Source organism: Athene cunicularia, assembly GCF_003259725.1.
Source record: "Athene cunicularia isolate RWA chromosome 9 unlocalized genomic scaffold, athCun1 chr9_part1, whole genome shotgun sequence".
NCBI lineage: Eukaryota > Metazoa > Chordata > Aves > Strigiformes > Strigidae > Athene > Athene cunicularia.
The window spans coordinates 2165641-2193232 of NW_020799110.1; the positions used below are offsets into that span (position 1 = coordinate 2165641).

General features: G+C 41.8%; 1 protein-coding gene across 1 annotated transcript in view; it reads left to right on the plus strand.

The window, feature by feature from the left end:
- RSRC1 (arginine and serine rich coiled-coil 1) overlaps positions 1-27592 on the plus strand; it is a 156884-nt gene that overhangs the window by 105429 nt on the left and 23863 nt on the right. The window contains exons 6-8 of the mRNA XM_026854947.1: positions 1234-1244; positions 5108-5116; positions 20743-20812. Coding sequence (XP_026710748.1) covers positions 1234-1244; positions 5108-5116; positions 20743-20812 — 90 coding nt within the window. The remainder of the gene's footprint in view (positions 1-1233; positions 1245-5107; positions 5117-20742; positions 20813-27592) is intronic.

Genomic DNA, 27592 nt, shown 5'->3' on the forward strand with positions numbered 1-27592 from the left:
CTGTAAGAAAACGGTAATTAAAGCAGTTAAATGTGGTTTTCAGAGGTAGTCGTTACTCGCGGTGCAACATATGTACAAAATTAAAAAATAATCCTGGAGTGATATTATCCTGAAAGAAGCTTTGATGAACGTTAGCCTGAAAAGCAGCTCTGATTTTTTTTTTTTGCAATGTGTATAGGTAGACACAATCTAAAGGAGAAGTATTTCATATTGCTGGAGCACAGTCTTGAACAATGATTATGACATGAAGCTGTGTGGATGATGAGGGGCACACGAAACTTTCTGCACGCAAAACGATGCCACATTGGACTCAGGAATACTTCTGTATGGTTCCAGACTTGTTTCTCTCATGTGAATGTTATTTACCATCTTCTTACCAAGAAAAGAGGTGTTAAAAACAAGAGGTAAGAGCAGGATCTGTTCTGCGTATTCTGTGACGGTATTTAGCAGCCTTACGTTGTCCAGAAATCATCCACTTACAGATCACTGGCTCTGCCAGGTCATCCAGACCCTGTATAAATCCTCAGGTCTTGTCGTAAAATTTAGATCTCTGCCTTGAGGAGATCTGTCATGAGATTTCAGGGTTCAAGACCAAAAAAATCCCAAATTTTTCCCATCCTGGGAACGGGATGCTGTCCCTAAAGGGGGATGCTGAGGTGAGACCCGCCTGTCATACACGTTATTTTAGTGCTCTGGTTGGTTTGAGGCTCCCGTTGGCGACCTGGTCACCTGGTTGTGAAAGGCAGAGAGCAAAGGCCGCGGAGTTTGGCACCGTGCTGCCTTGACTTCGGGGCAACTCTGTGCTTGTAGGAGTCTCGAATACCTGTGATTGCTGACAGAAAAGAAAATTCTTCTCTTTTAATTATGCTGGTTTAATTATATATCTGAATTGGAATAAACGTCCGTAGCAAGCAGTATCTTTAGTGCAAATCAGCCCTGCAAAGGCAAGGAGAATCCAGGTCTGAAGAATGTCTTTGCTTCATGCACGAAAAGAAGCGAGTTTGGGTGAGGTTGTGTCAGGTACCTGGATTTGTTTCTGGCTCTGAGATGCTTGTGAGACATGTTCCTTCCCTAAACACATTCATTCTGTCCCGTTATAGGTAAACTTTACCCGACAACGCTAAAGCAAGACTATTCATGTCTATTAATGTGCATCTAAAAATGTTGTGGATTTTTTTTTTTTTTTCCATTTTGGGGAAGAAATTAGGTTGTACTCTGCTGTTAAATATCCAGCAGCTGGTGTTCTTGCTGTACAGTGCATATAGGAAGACTTTTGTTTTCCCGATTTGAGATCATCTGCTAGTGTAACTTCACGGAATTCTAGTAATTTTTCATCATTCTTTTAAATGCTTTTTATTTAACATTTTGCATCACATCTACCTTAGTGTAAGAACTGATGAGCTTGGTCTTTAGCCAATGCAGTTGAACTGTTATTTCTAAATAACTGTGTCACTGAGTATTTTTGAGGGATGTTCTGGGACCTGGGTGTCTCGGACGTCGGTGACTGGTTGCTGGAGATCTCGAAGCATCAGCTCTGAACATGGAATTTTCAGTCCTCGGAGCCATTACATCACTATGATTTTTCTGTACCACCACGTCATGAATAAACACTCTTTCCTGTGATTTTTGCCACCTTCTCTGGGTTTTTACTCTGTAGGTTCCACCCTGAGCTGTAATATACAACATGGAGTAGAAAAGCATCGGTCTCGTGGAGGGTGTGCTGTGTACGTTAGCATTGTCGTGTAAACCAGAGGATGCTTTTAAATCTTTTAAGTCTTGGAGCACGTGGATTGAGCTCTTTCCAAAGGATGTTCGTTGAGTTGGCATGCTCCAGGCACCTGCCTCCTGTCCTCCAGCCCTTCCTGGGTGCGTGGTCTGTGTGGTCTAGTTGTGCTCGAGCTGTCTGGAGTGACAGCTCCTGAAATCTGCACAGAGAAGGCACTGGCTCTTGGGCACCAGCCTTCTGGATTCACTCTTTTCGTGCTGCATTATTTGCTATTGTAGACGTAGGGTTAGTCTCATCCGTTGTCATAGGTCACCTGAAGTTTTACCAGAAGTGATTTCTCTGTTTTACTAAAAGCTCTGATAAGGCTGCTGAGCAATGCAATTAAGGAGCATGAATCATCACAATCATTAGATCTTCATTTGAAAGAACAGCTTTTAAACAAAGGATATAGAGACCCTGTGTAGGTGCGCGTGTAAGTTCGGAACCGTATTCTTCTTGACAGGTGATGGATGACGGGCCTCAGCAGAGGTGCACTGCCGCCAGTTCAGCAAGGTCTTTGATGTGCGTTCCCTCTCCTCATAGTTGTTGTTACGTGCCATTAAACATTTAGTGAGGTTTTAATATTTCAGATTGTTTACATCTTTCGAAGAACGAGAGAAAGACTTTTGAAAGAAACTGCAAAAGCAGACTTTGCAGAGCGCTCCAATTGCAAGCTAAAGCCAGCAGGAAATGAAATCTAATTGGGGAAAGTTTATGGAATTTCTGGTGTTGAATAAGGCTGCTTATTTATTACTTTGTTACAGCTTTATATAAATATATAGATGCACATATGTCTGAACTAAAATTACGCTGTCCAGACTTATGAGGGCCAGTTGGAATCTCTCAAGGTTGTGGATGAGTAAGTGCAAATGCATGTGTAGATTACAAGGTACGTGCCCTTGGAAGTGACTTTCTCACCGATGACAAATCTTTCTTAAATCCTCTCCTGGAAAATCAGTCCTTTGTTGGTTTTTGAGTCTTTGACTTTTCCATTTTCCCATTTACTCTAATGGATTTTAATAGTTTGAAAAAGAAGCATTTATTTGAAGTACACTAAGAGATACAATACTTCAGAAAAAAAAATAAAAATGTTTGATACCCAAAATTCCTTTTTGAATTATTTAAGCAGTGCTGCGGCAAATTGTTTATTCAGTGATGTTCAGCCTGGTTGTGTAGTAGGGGTGTAGTTTTCTTTTAATGCAGCTATTGAATTCAAACCCACACAGCCTCTGGCATAATTCCAAGAGCAATCTGCTGTGCATAGTGAAGATAAATTGTTTGTTTTCAGCAGCATTTCTTCATCTTCATCAGTTAATCTGGAATGAAATTTTACAGTCAGCCACTGAATATTTAAGCAATATATTTACCCCTTTTATCCTGGGGGAATATTTAATAATGCTGTGTACAGTAAATGATTAGTTAATGATATAAGCAGAGAATGTATAGTTTCCCATAATTTTCTGCCATCAGAGCGAGTGCCGTGCCCCAGCGCAGAGCTCGGTGGTTCGCGGGGCTTTGTGCGCGCGGCTCTCAAGGCTATCAGAAGCGTAATTGAGTGTGTGTTGGCATCGGCAGTAAGTCTTTCCCACAAATCTTTCCTTGACACACACTCCCCCTTTTGGTGCCAGATGTCAAGTTCTTTTGGATGCCTGTCTTATGAATCTGCAGTTAACGCACAGTAAATCCTGCGAGTTTCCTGTGCCTGCACCCAGAAGTTTTCCACCTCATCGTTCCCTGATTTCTCCAGTGCCCCATTCAGTGTCTTTGTGAATCTTTCGTATTAACACTGATGGCAATACTCAAGAACAGTTTTTTCTTTAATGATCTGTTCATGGACTTATAGTAGATGTTTAAAAAATGTATAATTTTTTGATCCTTTTTGTTTTCTATTGTTTCACAAAGACCTTTTTGAATTAACGTCATGGTAAAAGTGGAAAATTATCATGAGTAGGGTGAACAAAGTTCCCTCTTCAAAAATCCCCTCAAACGTTTCCTGGTTCTTGCACCATTATTTGTCTATTAATTGTGCTCCATTCTTGATTAAGTTTGCCTTGTATTGTACTTTCGCAACTGTATTTACAATTGCAATTTTACGCTTAAAAGTTAATTTAATTTGATGTGGCCACGTTTGGTACAAATCATTTGTTATACGGCGCTGTCTAGATGCACTGTATCCCCTTTTCCTGTGGAGCTTTCATCACAAGAAACTTGTGCTCCCTCTTTTTTGCTACAGATGATGTTCTTCTCTAACAACCTTCCCCGTTACTCATGGTATTCAAGACCATGACTAAGTTTTAAGCGTGGTTGAATAGTCTCTCTGAAGTCAAATGCGTTCCTAATATTTTTCAGTTTAGGCATGCTGGTGGAGCAAGGATTCAGACACTCTCAAAGAAGCCATACTCTATGTTCTCCATCTAGAAGAAATAATCTTTGTTTATTCCAGCCTTTGGTTTTTGGAATAATCTTGTAGCTCCAGAATCTGTTAAAGTATTACCTTCATCATCTGGGGCATTGTTTCTATCTAGGTGGTTGACATTTAAAAAAAAAAAAAAAAAGTAATGTTAATCCTTCTAAAAATACAAATTTCTGTGGATTAGTTTTGAGTTTCCTTATTTAAATGGGCTTTAGACAGGTCTGTAGTGTTTCAGGAACTCAGAATTTATATGTATTTTTCCATCACTTACAGTCAGAAGTACAGTAAAACTATACTTGCAAGGAAAACTTGCATTGCCCAAACAAACTCATCCCGTCTCCAATGGTGAGGATGCCAAGTTAGACCAGGTGGCCAAGCCTGGTGAGATAAGAAGTCATGCAGGGAAGTGGTGGTGGCAGTTTTCAACGGGAAGAGCGCGCTGTGGTTGGATTTTGACAACAGAAAAGTTCTGCTCCTCTGAACGGCCGTGCTTTGAAAATCCAGACCCACCCCTTGAGCTGGTGCAGTTTCAGTCGTTGCATTCAGCTCCCGTGAATGCAGATGATAACGTCACCCTCCAGTCACTCCAAGTCCAAAATAAATGTGTCACTGAGGTGGGGAGGGGGTGTGTTCCGCATTGTCACTGACCCTCTGCTGAAGAGGAGATTTTCATTGCAGTCTGTGATGGTAATCGTGGAAATATCAGGAGTGAGATAACTATCACCTTCGGGTAGTTTTAAATCCTGTGTCCTACCTTTGAGAGCCCAAGACTGAGGGTTTGGGGGGGCTGTTTTATGCATCACTCCTGTTGATGCGATGGACTCCCTCAGCATCCCAGCAACGGGGCAACGCTCCATCGCTTCCCCGTAGCCCACAACGTCGTGGGAGCAGCGTTGTTGTCATGGGGTACATGACAGATTGAGATCTACGAGGCAGCTTCTTGGAGCGTTGTCCAAATCCCTCTTAAAAGCTCTGCACTCCCAGTGACCCCAGGCCAGATGGCAAGCCTTCCCAGGGGAGAGTTTAGGCCGGGAGGAGCTGGCTCCCCCCTCGCCGGGCTCGGTGTGTCGGGGCAGGAGCTGTGGGGAGGCCATGGGAAGAGGGGCTGAATCACAGAATCAGCTCGGTTAGAAAAGACCCTGAAGATCACCCAGTCCAACCATTAAAATCGTCATGGTGGGAAGCACAAGGAGGTGCAACGTGTGGCAATGCCCGGCATTAAAAAAATGCACCGTCTTCTACAGTGCTATCCATTAATGATTTAGGATTAAACTGCAGTTAATAACTGTTACCTCTTCCTTCAATGGAACTTCATTGCAAATAAAAGAGTGAGGAGGGAAAGCGATACCAGTTTTCAACAAACGTGGTTAAGCAGCATTTGATTGCTGTGTCTTCATTAGCCTTTCTAGCGGTATCTTTGGGTGATGAGATTTTATTTCTGAAGGTGGAAATTTGAGTAGGCTTTGGGACTCCAACGTTGTTAACTGCAATTTAAACTAGGCCGGCTTTAGCAATGTGCTTTTGCCTGTGCCTTCAGCAAAGATGCTGTACAAACGATAAATAAGGGTGGTAAATCATCTTACGAGGTAGCCTGAGGTTTAGATCTTGGTGCAGTGCAAAAAAAAAAGTTGTAGATTTGTACGTTATCAGCCATTGTCTTTGAGATATATACAGGTGTTGTCTTTTAGGTATTACTGTTTTTGTCCTTCAACGGGAAACCCGAAATTTCTCTCCGTAAGTGGTTGTGTTGAGAAATACTCCGAGAAGGAAGGTATAAAGCTTGCCCATTTTTCACCTAGGAAGTCCCCAAAACATTTCCGAACGAGTAGATGTTGTTTCCATCACCTGTTTGGAGGAATTCCCTATGTGGAATAGTTTTCTGTGCCACAGAGCTCTCCCCTGCCTGCCTTAGCCGGAGTCAGTTGTCAATATTTTTTTCCTGATGTGTCCCGTCTTGCTGGAGCTGATACCTGGATCTTGCACCAGTAAGACTAGGGAAATGAATCTGGATAATTATCTCTACAATTTGTTGTTATTTGGACGACGTGATACAGCAAATCTGGCTGAGCTTCTTGGTGGTTTCCAAGTGCAGATGAGCAGCCAAAGATTATTCTTAACGCAAAGGACTCTTGGTCGCTAGGCGGTAGCTGTGGGCTGGTGCCCAGAAGTAAATTAGGGGAATTAAATTCACATATTATGAAGGTTTATTTTCAAAAGCTACCGTGAGACCGGCTGCGAAACTTGCCAAACCAGAAAGACTTTTTACCACGGTGGTAGAGATGGGTCTCTGCTGGCAGCATTGCTAACGGGAGCCGCTTACACAGTTTATTCGTTACGTCTTTATTTGGTTCAGAAGCATGAGATGAAAATTCTCGGAGCCCTTACAAGGTGCTCTGGGCTGGTTTGGCTTTTCTCGGGGTTGTTCCCCGTAATCATCTGTAAGTACTCCATGGTTTATTGCTTCCTTTCGATAGCCAGATTAGTTGTCATCTACTTGATTTTTCACTTAACGTGGCGATTCCTGACATTTTAAAATTGGCAGATGAAAGAAGGGCTCATTGTGAATCTAAGTTTTGTGAGTGGATTTTTCAAGTTTGCTGACAAGCTGTCAGGCTGAATTCTGCTATTAACCCCAGAAAGAAAAGCCGACTGTCATTCTCAATATCCAGACTGCAATGACAATTGGATTTGAAATGCATTGTGGCTTTTTTTTTTTCCCCCGGAAATTATTTAAATATTTTTATTAGTGATTATATTTTAAGCAAGCAAGTTTCAAAGTAACGTAATTTATTTGTGAAATTCCGTGGTGTAGCTGTTATATTTTTCTCGTAAAGTAAAACAGCAAGCTAATTTCTCACACAGAGTCAGTAGTTGGACACAAGTGGCAGATTCCTTGGGAGGGTGGGACGTTGGATGGGGCCCGGGCCGTGGAGCTTGGTTGAGATCTGCTGGGCAAGGGGCTACACACCGGATGCTGGACCTGCCGCTCCTTACCACGGGCTCGACTGGTTCCTGTGAAATTGCCCTCATAACCATCTCCCTTCTGCAGGGTGCGAGGGCAGTTAGTGTCTTTTGAAAGCAACAAGTAATTGCGGGGTTTATCCCGTGGAACTTAAACAACAGCGTATGGTGGCTTTTGGTTTTAATTCATGTTCACGTCATCCTCCCAGCTCGGGAGGAGATGCACGTTTGTGACAATTTTGACTGAATTAAGCTCTATATCCTCAAAGGAAAAGGCTGGTTCCTGAAGTCAGCGAGGGTAAAAACTGACCTGAGTTAATCTTCCACAATTGATGTGATGATTTTCAAAGCATTTGTTGCATCAAGACTGTAGGCATCTCCTCTATCTTAGCAGTGGGGTTTCAGACTTCTGTTTTCTACCTTTTCTTATTTCTAATTAGTTTTAGAGAAATCTCAAAAGTTTATATTTAAAGTGGACCGTTCAAAAGTGACTTAGAGTCTACCAAAGTGTTAAAAGGACCAGTCTGTGGGTGACAAGGGTTAGAAGATAACAGCTTTGTGTGTGGATGTTCCACAGCCGTTTTTAATTCAAATTTTAATTTCATAATTTTAATTATAGCTTTCATGTTTCTGACTCATTTGCCTTGAGTTTTATTACAGAAAAAAAAAAAAGTTCTTGTACTTTTTTAATTAGAATTTTCGTCTCCCCCATAGTTGTGGCTTTTTTAAACTAAGTGATTTATTTATCTTTCTTTCATGTTTCATTTCTTCTGTGAGGTAGCAAGCTCACAAATTTCCATAAATTTCCATAAAGAACCACCTTCTTCGCAACAAGACTAAGAACATTCTGTAGTATTTTTACATAATCTCAAAGTTCTCATCCCAATAACAGGTATTAATTTATTTGATAATAGGTACGACACAAAAATGTTACTTTTGCAAGAGCACATAATGTAGCTTAAAACATGTTGGTTTCTTTTCAAGATAGCTCCTTTATAGTCCGTTTTATAGCTGTAATTGAATTTAAGAGACTGTAACTTAAAATGCAAACCTGTTTTGATATTGTGGCCTCCTGATTTAATTTTGCACGACAAGTACCAAAACAAATCAGCAGTGTGGTATTAAAATTCCCCGTGTGCTCAGCCAGATTCCCACCATGGTATCCAAAAGAAAGTAAGGGTTTGTTTTTTTTTTAAAAAAAAAAAAGGAAAAGGGGGGAAGAAGGGGAGATGTGGCTAATCAGTGGTGTGTGAGGATTCATTGGTTACGCTACTCTCTTGGCAGCGTTGATGTTATATTCTCTTTACGATCTGAGAAGATGTTGACGTAATACAGTTTATTTGCTTTTACATGACACGTAGCCCATGTGTATTTCTCCTTTCGAAAATGGCAATAATAAGTTACCTATATTCCGTTACATCGTGCTCAAGCATGGAGTAAGTTTGCTTTACCTATATGTATTTTTTTCTTCTCTTAATATTTGATTGTGCTCTCATATAAAATTTTAAGACTCCATCATTGCTGTTAAGGTTTACTGGTTCTGCAGCAGCTTTCTCTGCTACGTTGGAAACTCCTCAGAGGCTCTGAGATTCTTCCCATACTGTTCCCAAAAATGTGAATTTCTGTGGGACTAGACTGCATCCATCCGGGAAATGATCACCCCCTTTCTGAGACTGATATATTGGAGCAAATGTTGGTCATTTTCAAGGGTGACTTTCAACCTGATGGAGAGCATATGAGCTCTTCCCTTTTGAAATATGTATTTTTAGGGCTTTTTCTTCTTTGTTGCTTATAATTCCCACTGGTCTCATTTCAGACTAAGGTTAACCAGGTGTCACCTTAGTCATTTACACCTTCCTCATATTTGTGGTCAGGATTTTTATTGAGATTAATTATTGGGATTATTATATTATTGGAATTATATATTCATGAGGTTCCTGGATGTTCAAAAGAAGGCCCTAAGGATCCAGTCTGTCCCTGCCAAAATCCCGGTAGCAATAAGAACAATAGCAAAGCTCAGGCCCGATGCTGCTATACATCCTCCAGGTTGCATTACGCATGATGATGGTTAGAAAATTAATTCATAGAAGTATTTTTTCTATTTCTAAGAGATAGAAATTACCATCAATTAGACATGCTGATTGCTTAAGTCTTCTAATGAAAGACCTGTAGCTCACTAGAGCAGTAGTGCTGTGCTGCCGTGGAGATGTGAGGTTGCTAAAACTGCACCCTCCAACCTGGCTGGAAAGAAAAAAGGGAAAATGTAAATTTACAGATTGGATAAAAGCTGCCATTTCACTGTAAATGTAACTTGGCTGCATAAACTATAATTAGGGTGGAGGAAGGCCAAGGTGCTTCCGGAGCCCTGGCTCTGGAATCGCCTGGTTCCCACCCCACGGTGGCGGGGTGTTTGCAGCTCCACGTTTCTGCCCCTCGGGGCTTGGGCTCCCATTTGCCATGAGGAAGGGTCCCCGGTAGCCCAGCGAGGGGCAGCCCTCCACGCCCTGCAGCACCCTGGGCTCGTTCCTCTCCTCCTCCCCGTGGTGCAGGGGTGGCATAGGAAGAGGGCAGCCCACTGCTGCCGGGTTGGGACACAGGCAGGAGGATTCTCTGTGCAGCAATAATGGCCAAAGAGCAGGAATTCAAACAGTTTCGAAGCAATCTGAGGAATAATTTACAGAAAAGCATTCCTCCTTTCACCTGCTCAACAGCTCCGTTACCGCTGTTTCCATGGGAGACCCCCCGTTGTTCTCTCATTTCTCCACCTGGGGTGTGTGAGGGGGAAAGAAACGACTCTATAACAAATTGGTTTAAGAATTTAAAAATTGGTTTAAGAACAACTTAAGGAAGTTGATTCAAAGTTGGAGTTTTTCATATTGATCACTTCTCAGTTTTCCGTTTGAGCTGAAAATATTCCTGAAGGTTATAGCGAAGAAATCAGCCTTTACTCCATGAACTTTTATTTCTGAAATTTGTATCTTTTCTCTCCCAGATGTTACTGCCATGTTAGTTCAATGGATTAGGGGAATGTTTAACTCCAGGCTCTTCGTTTCCTTTCCCGAGCTCCTCCTTCCTCTTCCCACACCTTTCCCCCAAAAGAAAGTCAGGTAGAAGGTGCCGCTTAAACATTTCCATTGAAATTACTGAGTTATTCCAAGAAATAATTTTCTCTCCAAGACTAAATATCAGGTAAGACCAGAATTACATCCAATTATGCAATTTTCCTGAGCTCAGCAGACGTTTGGGGCGTGTGGGTCTTCGGTGAAACATTAGTTGTCTACAAGATGTCGAAGCCGGTAACGTGCAGTCTTTCTGAGATGGAGGCAAATCTTTGCAATATTTAAAAGCATCCACTGCAATGAGTCGGGAGCCACGGAAGCAATTTAAGCCAATTAATCCTTAGTGTTAAAACACATTTCAGTTGAATTTTTTATCAGATGTGTGTGTGGGAAACCGTGTGTGAGAAAGAAAGAAAGAAAGAAAGAAAGAAAGAAATTAGAAATGCACTAAATAATAGATGAATATACCTAGCCAAGATTTGCTGATTAAGTCTTCTTTATTATTATTATTATTATAAATATTTAGTGCCAGATCCTCAGCTGGAGTAAATTTGCTTAGCTCTATTGAAGTCAGTGGAATTGTGCCAGCTTGAATTCGCTAAGGATCTGGCCCTTTAATTTTACAGTCGGAAAACGAGAATATTTTGGGAGGAGGATGATGGGGGCTGTGAGAAGTTTGCTAATGATAACACCATTTTCATAGTAATAACAGAAGAAAATGTAAATTACTATTCTTTTGACTTTCATAATGAAATTCAAGGAACTACTTGATGTTATTTCATTAGATGTAAATGACTTTTCCTTAAAGCATCTACATCTTAAACCCCTTGCCTGTATTAAGGGATACTGCATAGAGACTGTAGGGGTTTTATTTTGTTGCTGTGGGTGCCAGTCTCTTGTACCAACATTTCTGCCATTCTTACCTTAAAAATACTTTAACGGCCGTAGCGTGCTCATTTTAACAAGGGGAGCGGCAAAAAAAATAGATTTGATTTTGGAAATCTGTTTCGCACGCTGCAACTGATCGTCCATCATGAGTAAAGCGTGCTGTAATTTAATGTGGCATCGTATTAAAATCCAACGTGTCATCTCATTTGGCTACATTTTAGAAACAGATCAACAAACCAGGTAGTGAAAGTAGCTAATTCTGTAATTGCTTAAAAAAAAAAAAAAACCCACCCAACCCAACAATTTGTTATTTCCATCGTAAAGGAACATCATTCTTCAATACCATCAGATACTGTGCTCGCCTGCCTAGAGTGGACACGTTTGTGTTTACCTATATTTCTAAAATAATGGCTTTTTAAGTGGAAGATCTTGGAGGACTAAAAATAACATCACAAACCGTGTTTGTTATATTCCTAATTGTTTTGACCATAGAATTAATTTTCAAGTCAAAGGGGGGCACCGCTTTTTCATCATTCCCGCTTCAGAATATTCAGCATGTCACAGATGTTCATGAATAATGTCCATTTAAAACTATTGGCAGCGCGCGCCGGCGAGTTGGCGAGATGAATTAAATGTTGGGGGGATCTGACAGGCAGCACGCTGCTTTGTGATCATTCCAAAGTTCTAATAATCTCCCTCACCTTCCCTGCCTGCCGCTAATGAAAGAGAATAGGTGATTGCACCTCGGGCTATCTTCTGCGCCTAATGACTCCTCCAAAGGCAGATTTATGAAGAAAAAATTAACTTTGAATGAGGATTGAATTGGCCCTGACAGTCTGATAGACTGTGACACAGATTCTGTGGCAAAACAGACGTAGCCCTAATTGATTATCAATATTTTAAGCAAAGTGATGAAAATAAGCATTAAGTGATGAGAAAGGCAGTCTTAATACAGTAGGCAGTAACCGGGATATGGAAAGTCTTTGGGGAGGGCGGCCCCGCTTGCCAGGACTGAATTTTATCCGTCAATTCTTACCTTTTGCTTCCCAATGCTCCCTGTCCCTTTGCAGGGTATTTTTTTTCCCTTACAGATTTCTGACCAGCATGTTAATATTCTGGACAAGGATGTACGTGCTCCCCTCTCTCTAGAGAAGTTTGTTTAATATTTAACCCGTTTTGACTTAAGAATAACTTCTGCTATTTGATGGTATGCAGGATTTGGGGTATTCTCTCTTTCACACTGTAGTTTCTCATCGCCCTGTGTCATTCCCACCCAGCAAGCTAGCCACAAACTGCATTTTGAAAATGGTAACAATTAAAAAAAAAAAAAAAACTAGTGAAAAACTACCTCGTTGGCGTTAAAGGATTTATCGTCCTTAATATATTGGTTATACCCAATGTTAGAATAAGAGGAAGAAAACATTTGTGGTTGGATTGTGTTTTTTGAAGTAAATCCATGTTACTGGCTTTATCTTCTACCAAAAATATGTTTAATAGTCTGGAAAAAAACACGTGGCTGCTAGTAGATAGACTCTCGGTAGCTGCACCGTAGCAGAAGACGTTATTCCAAAGTAAGGAAATACTTTCCAAAATCACGACAGGAAGGGATTTGAGCAGGAATGGTGCTAAAGGGGTGAAAAATAACTTGCAACACACCCCTATGCCAGGAAGAATTAGTGGGATAAGTTTTTCCTGCCAAACGCCGCGCTGGGTTTTGTCCCCAGGGAGGGTGGGGAAGCTTAAATACACAGATTTGTGCTTAGGGGGAGTGGTAACGGCGACTCGCAGAGCTGGGGAAGGGAGCGGTGAGCTCCTGCACCCACCGCCGCGCTCCACTGTCTCCAATATCTGTAATTACAGTCAGTAATTAAATTACGTGTAATACTTGGGTTAGCAATGGCAGGAGCGTCTCATGTTTGGGTATCGTAACGTATTACTCAGCTGCCAGGTAATTAGAGCAGACAGGGCTAAATGAAGGCACCGTGGCAGGGCTGAGGGACCCTTCCCCACGGCTGAACTAGACAAGTGGCCATCGGAATGTTTCCACTTCTTAAATTTTGAGGAAATGTTATTTTAGCGCGGACCAAAAAGACAAAACTGTAGAGAAATGGCGTAAACCTGGTACGATAAAAGTGTGTGCAGTGGTGTCGCTTCTGGTGCTGAACAGCTGCTGGACTCTGCTCTTCCCGTCCGAGGAAATATCTGAGAAAGTAGTTGTTTTGAATTTGCGCTGGAATTTTTCGGATGTATAATAGATAACTTTACTTGTCAGTATATGAATATTCAGCAGGGAGGATTTCCACAAGCCTTGATAAATTTAATATACTAGAGAAAAATAGCATGTAAATTAAATAAGGCCTTGTAAATTAATAATGTATTATACTTGTATTTTTATATGTGAGCTAAATGAATATTTTATAAGTGCAAAAATGTTTGTGTTTAAAAAAAAAAATAAAATATGGTGAAGTCTTTCTGATCAGCATTGTGGATGGCTTGGCTACGTTTTAGATGTAATGTCCATATGTGTTTTTTGAGTTTGTCTGATTTCTTTTCCCCAAATACATCTTGAAATGCAGCGCCTGTATTTTTAACTCTGAAGAGTTCGGAAGTGCACAAATATGTTGATTTTTTTTTTTTTAATTTTTTTTTCCCAAATGACTTGCCCATCCACGGGGGAAAGGCTCTGTCCTTGCCAAACCCTGAGCACTTCCACCACCCCAGGGGTTCGGTGCTGCACCCTGGGACGGTGCAAGAACTGGCTGTCACTGATGGAGCAGCTGAACCACGGGGCAGCATCCTACTCCACGCCGTATCTTGCTCCCAAACAACCTTATTTACGTAGAGCGTGATTTTTGGCTTTTACCAAAATTGCAGTGTAGCCACCTGAAGCACAAGAGGGAATGTCGTGCTGAGCGATACTCTCCAGCGGGGCTCATTTGGAAAAGAAAAGTCATTCAGATTATTTTAGAATATAAATACCTCCACGGGGCTTTGGTTGGGAAGCCGTGCACGTTGTCGATGCCTTGTTGTCAGAAGGTGACGCGGCTCGTCCCGCTCGCTGGGAGCAGCACCAGAGGCACCCACTGCCCGCGGGGGGCTGGTCCCTGTCCGGCCCCCGCTGCCCTCGGGGTTTTCCCCTTTTAGCGGAGCGCTGAGTCGCTCCTGTGCTCCCTCCAGATGCATCGGGGCACTTGGTGGTACCCACGCACCACATGTGGGACCCACGCGCAGAGGCCACGGGGCCGCGGACCCAGTAATTTCTACCCACCAGCAGGGAAAGGTCTGCATTCACCTGTCCCAAAATATTAACGCAGGTGAACACTGCGGGTACCTACAGGTGAGGAGTTGAGAGTGAAAGCCTGGGGAACATCCTAATCTCTCGCTGTATTGCAAAATACATGAAGAGAAACTGCTGCGATGTTAAAGTTCATTTTTGTTGCTGTTATTTTTTTCCTTTTTTTTTTCTCATACTCAATAATTAAGAGAAAATAATATTAGAAATATGTTTGTGGCTTGGGAGACTTGTTTCTCATAGAACTAACTGGAGGAGTTCCGATGATATCCCTGCGCTGCGTCTTTACAAAAGCGCTGAATCCCACCAGTTTTAGCAGCTCTCAAGCAGAGATGGGCTGATGCACATAGTTTATGCCATTTAGAAGATGATTTTTTTTTTTTTTTTTTTTTTTTTTTTTCCTGGAAAAGCTTTTTTTTTTTTTCCCTTCCTATCAGATGTAGTCTCCAAAGAGATTGTTCCAACATTTCCTGTTAGCATAATGTCATGCAGTAAGACAGCATGTTTTAATACAGAATCTATTGATTTTTGCAGCGTGTTTTTCTACATCTTTGTGGTAAGCTAAAGGTGGCTGTTGGCTCCTAGTGCCATGTGAACTGATTAGAAAGTTAAAACTATTAGCAGGGCTAAGTCACCAGCAAAAAAAAAAAATGTTATCGTTAGTAGAATTAACCAGTTATAGTTTAACAGTATGGTTAAAAGAGGGGTTTTTTTGTCCAATCATGAGCAATGCATTTTAAGATATTTTAGTGGGGTTTTTTTAATTTCACGATGTAGCATTAGATGAAGAAAAAACTTGAAGGCATGTTTTCACACCCTGTCATTTTAACCGTTTAAACTCTGTCTAAGATAAAGACTGTTGTTCGAGCACTGATTTTAGGGATTCTGACAGAACTCTACTGCGAAACCTTGTGAAAATAGAGGTTGAAATACTTGGTTCTGTAAACACAGGGCTGCTCAGACGACGGTCGGCTTCTGCCTGCTCCTTCCCACGTGCGCCGTGATGCGTCTCCTCAACAATCATCTCTTCTTTCTCTTGGTTACCTCTTGCATACAAGGCATTTTGTACCCAAGCTACCTTCGCTTTGCTCTCTTGCTGTGCTCAAGTTTGCAGCACAAGCAAGTGCGGGTGTGTGTTACTGTTCTTCGCAGAGGGAGGATCTACTCCGTCCCCAACATCTACTGGAACGAGGTGAGCAGGGTGCTGTACCTGTTTGCTCGTGGTGAAAGGCCGTCCTGGGGCACCGCGCCTGGCGGTGAGATGCCCCAGTGCCTCACTGCACTGGTTCTTCACTGGTTTGGCTGAACTTTGGGCGTCGAAAATAGCCAGAACTTTGTCAAAGTTACCATCCCGGACAGTCTGCTGCTCAAAGGACCACGTGGCCATTTCAAATACGCACGTTGCAATTCTGGGACAGTTGTGACCGTTTCCACACCAACGGTTGATCTGGTAACGGGTTTACATTTCTGCCTTAGCGATATGGTGGGTGTGAAGTTGATGGAGTTGTCCCTGGGATGGCGTGAGGCGTCCCACTCAGGCTTGGCGGGGAGCATGGCAGCAGCTGGAAGTTGGTTGAGTAAAACTCTTTGAAAGTGGAGGTTCTGGAACTCTTTAGAAAATATTGCACGCGGCGGATGGAAAGAAACCCCAGGGTGTGAGGAGTTAAGGGTTCGGTTGAAGGTATATGGGTGTTGCACTTGGGTACTTGTTCAAATTATTAGTACATTAATTTGCATTTCACCACTGATAGTTTGGTTTTCCTTTGTGCAGTGCCATTAACCTGGACCTTTTATAACAACTTATATCCTTTTTGTTATACAAGTGTGATCGTTTCCATTCTGAAAAGGAGTAGAAAAAGTACTTTTCCTCCTGTTCATTACGGTTTTTCACTCCACCTAAAATTTCACTCTTTGGTGACCATCCTTTTTCTTTAACCATAGTACCAAGCTTTTGATGAGAGAATTTTCTCTCCGGCTTTAATGTATCCATTATCTGTGGGGATGACTCTATTCTTAGTTGGCTGAAAAAGTTGCTCCTTCAAAGCTGTGTAGGGTGAAGTGGAACTTGATATTAGGCAATAAAATTGTAGTTGAACCTCAGGTTCTTCTGGGGCTTCCCTGAGGCTTCCTGGGCACCCGGGAGTCTCCCGTGCTCTGTCACTGTAACAAAGTGCTGCACCACGTAGGGTATTGTCATTTTCTCATTATCACTGACCATCAATGTGACTATTTGTTAAACTATTCGTGGAAATTGTGAAGTTAAATAGTTATGAGGAAAATGCAGTTGATTTCAGTAGGCTTTGAATGAAGCACATGAATTAGGTAATGCCTTCAGATGGTTGGTTGGAAGAAAGAAGGCACCAAGTAGTAGTGTAACTGTTAAATGTCAAATAAGCTCAACGTGACCCAACTACGTCTGCTGGGAGCCCAGCAAGGCCCCGTGTGCTGGGCTGCCCCCAGAGCAGGGGGGGCACAGGGCCAGGGGGGGATTCTCCCCTCTGCTCCGCTCTGGGAGACCCCCCTGCAGGGCTGGGTCCAGCTCGGGGGCACCAACAGCAGAAGGACAAGGACCTGCTGGAGCGGGGCCAGAGGAGCCACGGAGATGCTGGGGGGGCTGGAGTGTCTCCAAGATTTTACAGTCAGCTTATAGATAGTATCAAGGAGACACAGAAACACCTGTCCTCTCCCCCTTTCCCAAACTGGAAAGTGTATAAAATAATCGATTTTTCTTTTTGTTTCCTTTTCTGGTTTATGTTCTTTTTTCTTTTTTATCTTTTCTCTCTTGCCTCTTCTCTTGCCTCTTCTCTTGCCTCTTCTCTTGCCTCTTCTCTTGCCTCTTCTCTTGCCTTTCTCCCCACTTTTTAGCAGAAGCCAAAGCCCAGCTGGCATTGCAGCTCTGCGCTGAACGGGTTAAAGCAAGGCAAGGAGTGGACCTGGTTCTTCCCTCCGATCCTGGCCCCAGGGAATTACCTACCCTTCATTGATCCGCAGTTGTTGATCTGTACAGAATAATTGCTCCTCAACAGGAACCCAAGTTGCAGGTCTGGCAGGCAACCTGCATTTCCATTAGGGATCTCTCCTGCCAGCAGCCTCCCTCGCTCCCCAAAATCCACGGCAGAGCCTTTGCTCCTTCAGAAAGGGCCGTGATGCTCGGGAGGGGGGTGTCAGCTCAGGCTTGGGCTGCTTCTAGTTATGTGGTATCAGGGTGAAACGAAGCCGATCAAAGAGCTAATCTCAGTTTTAAAATGCATTAACGTATTCAGGTTTAGGATATTAACGCGTATGGAAACATGAAAGGTGGTTTGGTTTTAGTTCTTTTTTTTCTTAATGACAAAGAAGGTACTTAATGTAGCTTAGTTTTAATTAAATGTTAGTGCCTTTGTTGTAACTCACCAATATTGTTCCACTTCTGCACTGTGTTTATTTATTTGTCCATATTCCTTGCTCATAGTTTATTCTCACTGCAAAGCTAGGCTTTATTTCTTCTTCCTTTGTGCGGCATCCAGCACAACGAGCCGCTGATCCCAGCCGGGTTGGAACAAGCACTTCTGTAGGGGACACCTGGAAATGACTAAAATTCTTTTTCATCCTGTTGTACTTGTATTAATAGTCCACTAGCTACTAGCAAATAGCTGCATTTCACAGCTTTATTATTTTAGTGTAGGTACACATCTCAGACATCTTCCGTGTGTCATTTTCCCATCCTTCAGAGGAAAAAAAAAGACAATCAATAGAATTGCAATTTTATCTGGGGTTGGCTGAGCTCTTAAATGCTGCAAGCTTGAGCACCTCTTTATTTATTTATTTTATATTTTAGAAAGCTTTGTAAGCAGTCAGGCTTTTGTCATGCTAGCTGTTTATCCATGCAGGAAGCCCAGTTTCAGGAGCAATCTCAGCACTCCAACTACCTGGATCAATTAAAATCAGACTTTTGCTGAAGTGACTTCTTTGATCTACTGGGGGTGATAAGCAGCTGTCTGTCCTCCTCCTGCTTAAGGAAAGTGCATTGCAGGAAAACGGATTTTTCTCCCAAATATCATCTGTTAAGTGCTTTTAAGTCTAAGTGGCCAGGATGTGTTCTTGCCCACCTTGAAATACGGGGTGAGGGGGTAGTGGTCCTCAGAACAGAACCTTGAAATAAGCGGCAAGGATCTTTTAATGTTGTTTAATCGCAACTTGATCAAAATAAATCTCAGGTCTCGATGCAGCCTTGCCAGTGAATCATGACAGAGAATTGAAAGTATTTTAAGAGAATTGTTAGCATTAAATCCTTAAAGCAAGACATGGCTTCGGGGACTTCTGTTGGTTGTCATGGATGATGCCCTATAACCTCAGAGACTTACTGCCCTGTAGATTTATGGGATAAGTTAAATTGTTGTTAATGAGCAATTTTATGTAGAGAATTGTCCTCGTGATGCTTCCTCAATTGCCGCATTGTCCATATAATTACCCAGGTCTTGGAAGGAGAGCTCTGTTTCAGCTAGCAGAAGTTTTACCTATAGTTACAGGGCTGGGAAATTAGCAATTTAAAGCTAACAAATGCAAAATAGAAATTTAGGCACAGACCAGCAACATCTTTCATGTGGGTTTTAATTTTATTTTTTTTTTTTTTTCCCCTTGGATAACCATTGAGACATCCAACGAATTGTTCCTGTGCAGCAACAAATCGGTGAGGAGGAACAAAGTAGCATAGTGGCACAGATAAATCAGATTTAGGCATGGTGGTTTATTGAATCTAAATTGTGCCCAGTTGGCCCAAGAGCTATATAAGCAATCCATCTTGTGTTGATAATCGAGGTTCTTGAAATCCACCTGATGTTTGCATTATTAAATTTCAGCCTAATGAGCCCTGCTAATACATATTGAAGACAGTTGTAAGGAGTAGAATGTGAATCTGAGCGGGATAATCTGAAAGAAACATAAGCTGAGCATTTTACATGACTCAAGGGGTATATCTACAATTACACATATAAGCAAAATTGAATTTAAATGGAATTTCTATTATCCTTGTCCTTTTACCAGGGAGAATAAAGTGTAAATGAAGTAAAAGTCTTTAGAGTTACTAGCAGTTTGTTTTTATTATCTAATTTAATAGAATCTTGTAATGATCTTCACTGGCAGAAAAGTTTTAATATTTCATGACTTTCAGTGTAGTCTAAATATGTATAAAAGGATGTAAACGGGAACAGATGTCTGTGTAATGACTCCTGGCATTGTTCTAACACCACTGTTTAAGTTGTGTATGTTAAGAAGGCTGCAAAAAGACACCAGGGTCGGAAAGACCCCTTCAGACCCCACTCCTGAACGGAATTTTGTTTTCGTAAATTCCTGCTCGATTCAGGAGGTGGTAGGAGTGAGTATCTGCCAAACCGAGTAAGCGTTTGCTACTTGTGCCACAGTTTACAATGATTTTATTCCGTAAGAAGGCCTGGTTTAAATTCTAAATTCTGTTTCTTTTTGGTTCTTTTGACATGCTGATACTTTTCAAAACTTAATATTTCATCAAGTATAATGCTATTAGAGACTTATTCTCACTTAGTTCACTCATCAGGCAGTGAGATGGCAATAAAAGAGAATGGCTCCTTTGAGACATTAATGCTTTGGAATAAATGATGTGCTAGAACAGAAATTTAATTAATTTACAGAGTATATTGATAGTCCCTTGTTACTGTGCTGTATATTTTTAATCTTCTTTAACATCTGTAGTAAAGTGTTTGAAAACCCCTGCAGTTGAGCAACTAGTAGATAATTAAGTAATAAGGGAAGAGGTTTCTAGAGGGAAAAAGATTCTTTTTAAAGAATACTGTCATAACATGAATAAAGTACTGCTGCTATGATTTGCAGTGAAGAGAAAATTGTATACCACCTAATTTAGTACTAAGTAACAGGTATTTGACTCCGATTTTAAATGCGACTCCGCATCCCTGAAAACATTGTTTTGTTTCTGTTTTATCCTCAAAAGAGTTCTGATGGATTACTCACTATGGTAGCAAATCTTCTTCTAAATGCACTGCAGTTGTTTCTTCGTAGTTCGATTTGGGGACAAGTAGGGTGGGGAGACTTCTGATTAAGAAAATAAAACTCTTTTTAAGTGTCCGTTTTAAAAAATGAATGCAGAGAATTGTACTGAACTAATATTGCAGGACAAAATTACCCTCCGTAATACTGTTTATGCTGTTGACTTAATGGTAGTTACATCTTTAAAGAAAATACATTAAGAACCAAATTCTGTTTTTTTTGTGCCCATCAGCTTCATTGTGGGACCTACAAAAAGGAATCTGAAATTGGGTTTAAACCCCAGGAAATGTTGATTGGCAAGTTAAATGAACTAATTAGAACATTTGTTGTATTTCTTTTCTTTTTAGCTAAAGCAGATGAAGCGTTAAAGGCTAAAGAGAGAAGCGAAGAAGAAGTGAAGAAAAAAAAGGAGGAAGGTAATGCCTTTTTTTTTTAAATTCAGTAACAAACTAAAATCCAGTCAGGCAGAAACTTATTTCTAAGGGGCCAAGTTCCAAGTGATTTTCTCACGAGAGCATCCGAAACGGCGATGGCCGCTCTGCCGCTCCTTTGGTGCACCCCAGCTCATCACCTGTAAGATTAACAACTGCTAAACGCCCCACAAATTTCAACCGGATTTTTTTAAAAAAAAATCTTTTAGCTGCCATGAAAGCAACCTAATAATTTGAGACAAAGCTATATGTTAAGACCCTCTGATCAGCCCCTGGCTCGCGCGCTGGCTGTATCGCGTTGGTTGAAGCGCAGCGGTGAGTCTGGTCTGTGTGATGTCACGAAGGGAGCTAATCTGCTTCTCGATGACATTTGGTGCCCCGAAAGCTGGCAGGATCTGAGCTGTTTTCCTTTGCAATACAGTAGGTGGAAAGTTAATGTGTAATGCCTGGGTAATTAAAACAAATGGGTTTTTGCTTGTGTGTCGGTGAGTAATGGGAAGAGACGTTTCCAACAGCGTGACCAAGCCAAGGCAAACAATCCCAGGAGCCTCAAAGTTTCTCACTTGAGCTGTGATAGACGTCCCTGTCTCAGAGAAAATATCTCAGTTGTTCAGATTAAAAACGAATCATTTAACTCTGACATCCATTATTTTTTGCATTGACTTAAATGTAAAAAAAAATAAAAATATAGTGAAGGTCTTCACATCCTTGCAGTGGTTTCACTCTAGAAATACATGTTGTGACACATTGGTCACTGCAGTGAACTTTTTCTTCAAGCATATTTGATTTAAATGATGGTAGGTTTCAGGCTGTAACTGTTCTTTCATGCACTGAACAATCTCCATGTAACCGTGTTCCTGATTCTCCCTGCCCGGTGCCCCTCATCTACCCGTGTGGGATTACAGGGATGTTCACTCAGTATTTTCACCACCCAATAGACAGGACCTAGGATTGAAGATGAAGCAGCGTTCGAGGAGATCACGTGTTGTTCAGAGCTGCCCTTTTGTGGGATTCATTTACTGTGAAAATAAGTGTTGTGCCCAAATAACAGTCATATTTTGGTTAGGGCGAGGTTGTGTGTGGGGGAGAGTGATATGAAGTAAAGCTGTTTAGGACAGCTTGAAATTTAAGGAGAAATTAAGAGATTTTGAATTCCCAAATCGTTAAGCTAAACCAGAACAGGAAAAGTTGTGCGAAAGGGAAGAGGTAACAGGTTGTTTGAGTGTGTAGCAAATGGTGAAAACACCTGAAGGGGACGGCAGTGATGTTTCCAGTTTTAATATGTCGTCTTCTCCAGTGTCTCCAAAACATGGTCTTTCTTTCCGGTCTCTGATCTTACTGGAAAGTCTCCTCGTGTCTGCCCTCTCTTTTCCCTCTCTAAGCACACCAAGCTGAACTTCAGGGTAAAGGTAGGAGCTTTAATTTTGCATCTGTCATGCCTTCATCTCTTCTCGTCTCTCCTACACCATCCAGGTACCATTCGCCTGGTTCTCCTTCCACTCATGCTGTGTTTGACCACCACTGTTTAAGATTCCAACCAGTTTCCTGACGACAAGATTCCTCCTTATCCTGCTTTGTCGCCCTTATTTTCCAGGAATCCTTCCTGACGACCAAGTGATCTCAAACAGCTAATCCCTGCTTGCCTTTCTTTCCCCAAATTTGCCATTCCATAGCTTGGTCGGAGCTGCTGCACTCAGGGCTCCAAAGGCTCTCAACTTTTACGTATTTTTTTGATTTTGGAACAGGTCATAAGCAAATTTTTTGGATTAGGAAAATACGTCCTACCCGTTTCCATGCTGCCATCTCTTCTTAGGCACTGACTTCAGGTGCTGCTTCTTTGGTTACAATCAAATTTCTCCATTTTTCTTCCTTACCCATTTTCTTCTTTAGCTGGAACTGCAGCCTCAATAATTTCTGAAGGCAATTTAAAGCTTATTTGCACCTCAGATACAAACAAGCTTCTTTAAATCCACATGTGTGAATGAGAAAATGAAGTCGACTTTGCAGGTCTTATTCAGCTGGTTTCTATCCTACAGGATTTATAAGTTTTTACATCATTTCCCACCCCCTGTTTGTTTCTAGATTTAGATGTCTCAAAAGCTCCAAATTGTGGGACTTACAGTGAAGTAGGCTAAGTATGTATTTCGAAACTCTAATGTAATCTCTATTAAAAATTCATGCGATTGATTCCCTTTATCTGGTTTTGGTTTTGGTTCAGTTGTTTTTTTCCTGAAAATAACTGAAAACATTGTTTTGCATTATCAGGTAAACCCAAAGCAATTAGCACGTACCGACTGCTTAAAAAACAACTATCCAGAATTCCCCAAATTCACACATCTGACAGTGGATGAAATTGCCACCTCTGGTTCCTCAGTTTAATCCTGTTCTAGCACAGCTTTACCAGCTTTAGGAGCTAATGCTCTGTTTGGTGCTAACCACTGTCCACCCACTGGGCTCAGCTTGAGGACTGGTTAATTTGGCGGTCAACTTTCACTCATACCAAGTTCCCGGTAATTACAGGCTTATTCTGGTCCTGACAAAGTTGTTGCTGGTGGCTCTGCAGAGTTTTAGGTTTAACGTTCAAGTCTTACTGAGTATCTTCTACCCGAAGCTCCTGCTGTGCTTGACAAAAATGGAAAATACCCTGTAATTATCTCTGAAAAATTTGAACTAATCAATTGCATTTCTCTCTCCGTGTGAAAGGGGTTGGAGGTTGTTCACATGTAATAAATTTTTAGTTTAATGATGTTTAAAAAACAGCGAAATGGATGCTAAGCTTCTTTCACTTCAAAGAGTATCGGGAGATTGTTACATCCGAAGGAAGCGCTTTCTGTTAATTTTCTAATGATATTATCTGGGGTGCACTGTGGGAATTATTATGATAGACACATGGATGCTCCTGCATCCCGTCTGGATGGGAGGGCTCCAGGAGTGTCCCCAAAATGAGTATTGCCACCATCAGGAGGGCGTTAAGCTCTCAGCGTAACTCCTTAAATAGACCATTGGGTACGAAAGAGATGCTTTTGTCTGCAGGACGGGAATCCAGGGCGCTTTAAAATAAAAAGAAATTCCAAGTTTGATACGGCAGCGCTTCAGAGGGCTGCTCCCCTCGTGCACTGAGCATGATGATTCCTCGAATACTTTGCAACTCATCTAATATAGTGTCCAGAACACTTGGAAAATAAAATAGACTTCCTCTAATTTGTCTCGTGGATACGGTAAGCAGGGTGGGTTTATATAAATATAATAAGATTGGGACATGATTTTGAAATCTATCTATGATGACTTTCCATAGGGAGTAGACACCAGGGTGCCATCTGTGCCTTTAAAAAGATTCCCTTGCACTAAAAAGGCATCACAACATACATTTTATATATATAAAAATAAACTCCTGCAAAAATCAGTAACTGCAAATGGAAAAACCGACACGTGTACATTCCCATTGTCTGCTCTCGTAGCATCTCGTGGCTCACTGATGCTAATTCCCTCTTTTCCTCGTAGCGAGGGGCCGCTCATAGGATCAGGGCTCTGAATACGGTTGTTTCTTCGCTAACACAGCCTCCATCTGCCATGCACAGGCCTTCGAGAGCTTTCTAGCAGGATTAGGTGGAGCAAGATTATATGAATATTATTTTAAAAAATGAGTTAGAAATCTCGAATTGTTAAACCGTTTTTCTGTTCCCGTACGGTTGTGTTCTTGCGGGAGGAGTGGTCTCTGTCCTGTGGTGGCTCCAGATGGCTCCAAGTTCAAGCAGTCTCTTCTCCGACTTGTCTGCAAGATGCTACTGGAAATCTTAAATTCCCCTTCTGGTCATTTAAATGAACTGCGAACGGAAAGAGCTCCTCTTCTCTGCCACAGCGCTTAGAAGAGACTGGGACATAAGTTTCTTCAGATGTTTTTGCTTCTCCTAACTTCTTCCTCATTTATTATTCCACTTGTCCTCCATGGTGGCTGTTGCTCCAACGTGGCCGGGCATCAAGCTGCTGGTGGGACGTGGTGAGCATTGCTTGGTTTTTTTGTTTGTTTTTATTTTTTTCTTCTTTCCTTCAGTTATTAAACTGCATTTATCTCAACCCACAATTTAATTTTTCTTTTTCTTCATTTTTTCTGCCTGTTCTGTCCCCCGTCGCGCCGGGGACAGTGAATAAGAACTGTGTGGGTGCTTCTCTGCTGGCTGGGGTCAACCCACAGCAAATCTTTACCCCTCCGTCATGCGGCTGCGCTGCTGTGCTGTGGGGTTTGCTCACTGCACAGTGGGTCTGTTCAGAAAGGGCAGTGGGAGATGATATATATGGTCATATCATCATCTGTTGGGGACTGATCTGGGCTTGGTTATGAGGTGGGAATATATAACTAGAAGACAGTCACCTAAGCCTGTTGTGTTAGATGACCCCCATGCTAACCCGTGGTTCTTTTTCGGTGCATAAATTACCACAGTGTGTATTCAGAATGTAACGTTTAGGGAGATATATAGAAATATATTCTATGTCATAGTGATAAGGATGGTGTTTTAGTAGATGCCCAGTGTTTCAGATCTAGGGATCTCTACCAAGTCTCTCAAAATTAAGTTATGAGCTCTGCTGAGTTAAAGCTCCGTGTATCCTTCACAACTTCATACAGGACTAATTTCCCTCGGCAGAATTGCATTACACCCGCTGACCCAGGCGCAGGCAGCGCCACGGCTCAATTGATGGTATTCACCTAGAGATAGAGGCAGCTGAAAAAATAAAGCATCTTTCCCAGGTTCCAGACATCCCAATTCAGCTCTGAGTCTGTGCGGGGAAGTCTCTTTGGAACTGGAAAAACTATTTCAGAAAACATCAGAAGTTTATCTTAAAATACCTCAAGTTGGCTTTGCTATCTTTGAGAAAAAAGCATTTTTTAAGCTGTCAGTTCTCGCTGCTTCAAAGGCAATTTTGCAAATTTTGGACTAGAGGAATAATATCTATCAGCAAGGAAAATTTAAAACAGTTTTGCAAGTGGCAGTAAGTATTTAATTAATGTCAACGCAATGATAATTTGGAGTCTACCTACAAAAAGTAACGGGAAAATCACCCTTCGTTGAATCCACGACTGTAATGAATGTCAGTAAAAATCAAAATGTCCTAAAAATTGTTTTACTTCGGGACTATGGGATGCAGAGAGGAATTAGTCCATGCTCAAAGTTAACCCTACTTGGGAGAAGGTGTGTATGATGCTGAAGAAGAGGAGGCGGATGGTCAGGAGGGACAGCCCGGGCGTTGTCTGACAGGGAAGGAAGGGGAGGGATGGAGAAGGGGCCAAACCAGCCCCCTGTGCCCCCTCTACACCCCGGTGCCCGGGTTTTGGAGCCCAGCACATGGGTGAGCTCTTCCACCCGCCGCGTTTAAAACCAAACTGGGAGATTTGCTGTAGAAATCGGAGAGACAGGCTCCCAGCTGGGGGCCGGGGGTCCCGGCGGCTCCTCGGGGTGAGGTGATTGGGTCTCCGCTTGCACAAATTTGCAGCGTATGTTTTGAAAAATACATGCGTGTTTTTTTCATTAGGTCCCATTGTGAGTGGCTCATATGCTAGCAATTGCTTCGCCGACAGGGATTATAGAGGGCAACTATGGAAAGGCAAAGGGAAAAAAAAAAAAAAAAAAAAAAAAGGGTTGGTTAGTGAATTGGAAACAATGGTAATTTATAGCGAAAGCAGGAGGAGAATTTCTTTTCAATTTATTAATAAGCACCATAAAAACTGTCCTGTGGTGTCTTTGAAATAGTTGTAAGGATGTTACGCTGTTCAAAAATGAATAGAAAATGTTTCCTGAAGAGAAGCTTGTTAAGTAAAATTCATCAATTTGTCTGAGGGGTCAGCTACCAATTAAGAACAAAATTCTTTAATTGCACCGGAAAAGAAATGGTCTTGCTTAAATTGTGTATCAGGCGTTGAAGCGTACCAAGCCCACGTGAGATACCCAGAGAAACTGCACGATGGAAACCACCGGTTGTGCGTCGTTTGGGTCCCATGTGGGTTTAAAAACAAGACATCTACCCTTCCGCGTCCGTCGCGGTGCGTGTGCCCTTGCCCGTCCCAGCCACGCAGCTTCCGTCTGCTGGGCGCCGTTGACATCTTTTGCTGGAAAAAAAAAAAAAAAAAAGAGCTTTTTGCAACTTGTCTTAGTTCTCGCTTCCACCTACAGCTTCCGTGGCCAATTCGGAACCCTCTTTGATTTGCTCTTTTGTGATTCCCAGCCTCCCTGTAGCTGTCGGGAGGTGTGGCTCAGGTGGACAGCCAGGCACTTCTATTTTCTCCTATTCCCCGCGTTCCCGTGCTTTGTGCAAAAAGCGTTGGGATTATTACACACCCTTTAGACTGATAGGTTTTGTTTTCTTTTCTATTTTTGGTTATGTAGAGAACAATTCAGTGTATTTTTGATCATTAAATTCTCACTGGATTAGCTTCTACTGCATAAGTGTGTGGGGGGGAAAGTAATAAATCAATTCTGTTTGATTTTTTTTTTCTTTTTTTTTTAATTCACACAACTGTTTTATTATGTGCATAATTGTTCAGAGTGATTCCCTGCCCGCTCCCCCAAGCCCTTCTGGTTGAAATGTTAATAACGAAATTGTTAAAGTCCTGCAAGGAGTGTGCAGTTACAGAAGTTGCCCTGGGTTTCGGCAGTTGTTGCCTGATGAACCTTATTCTGTCTTCATCTTCAAACAAGAGTGCCTAAAATATCTGTAGATTCATCAATAAATAAATTTTCAAAAGTCGTTTTTTAAGAAAAAAAGTCTTCCCCC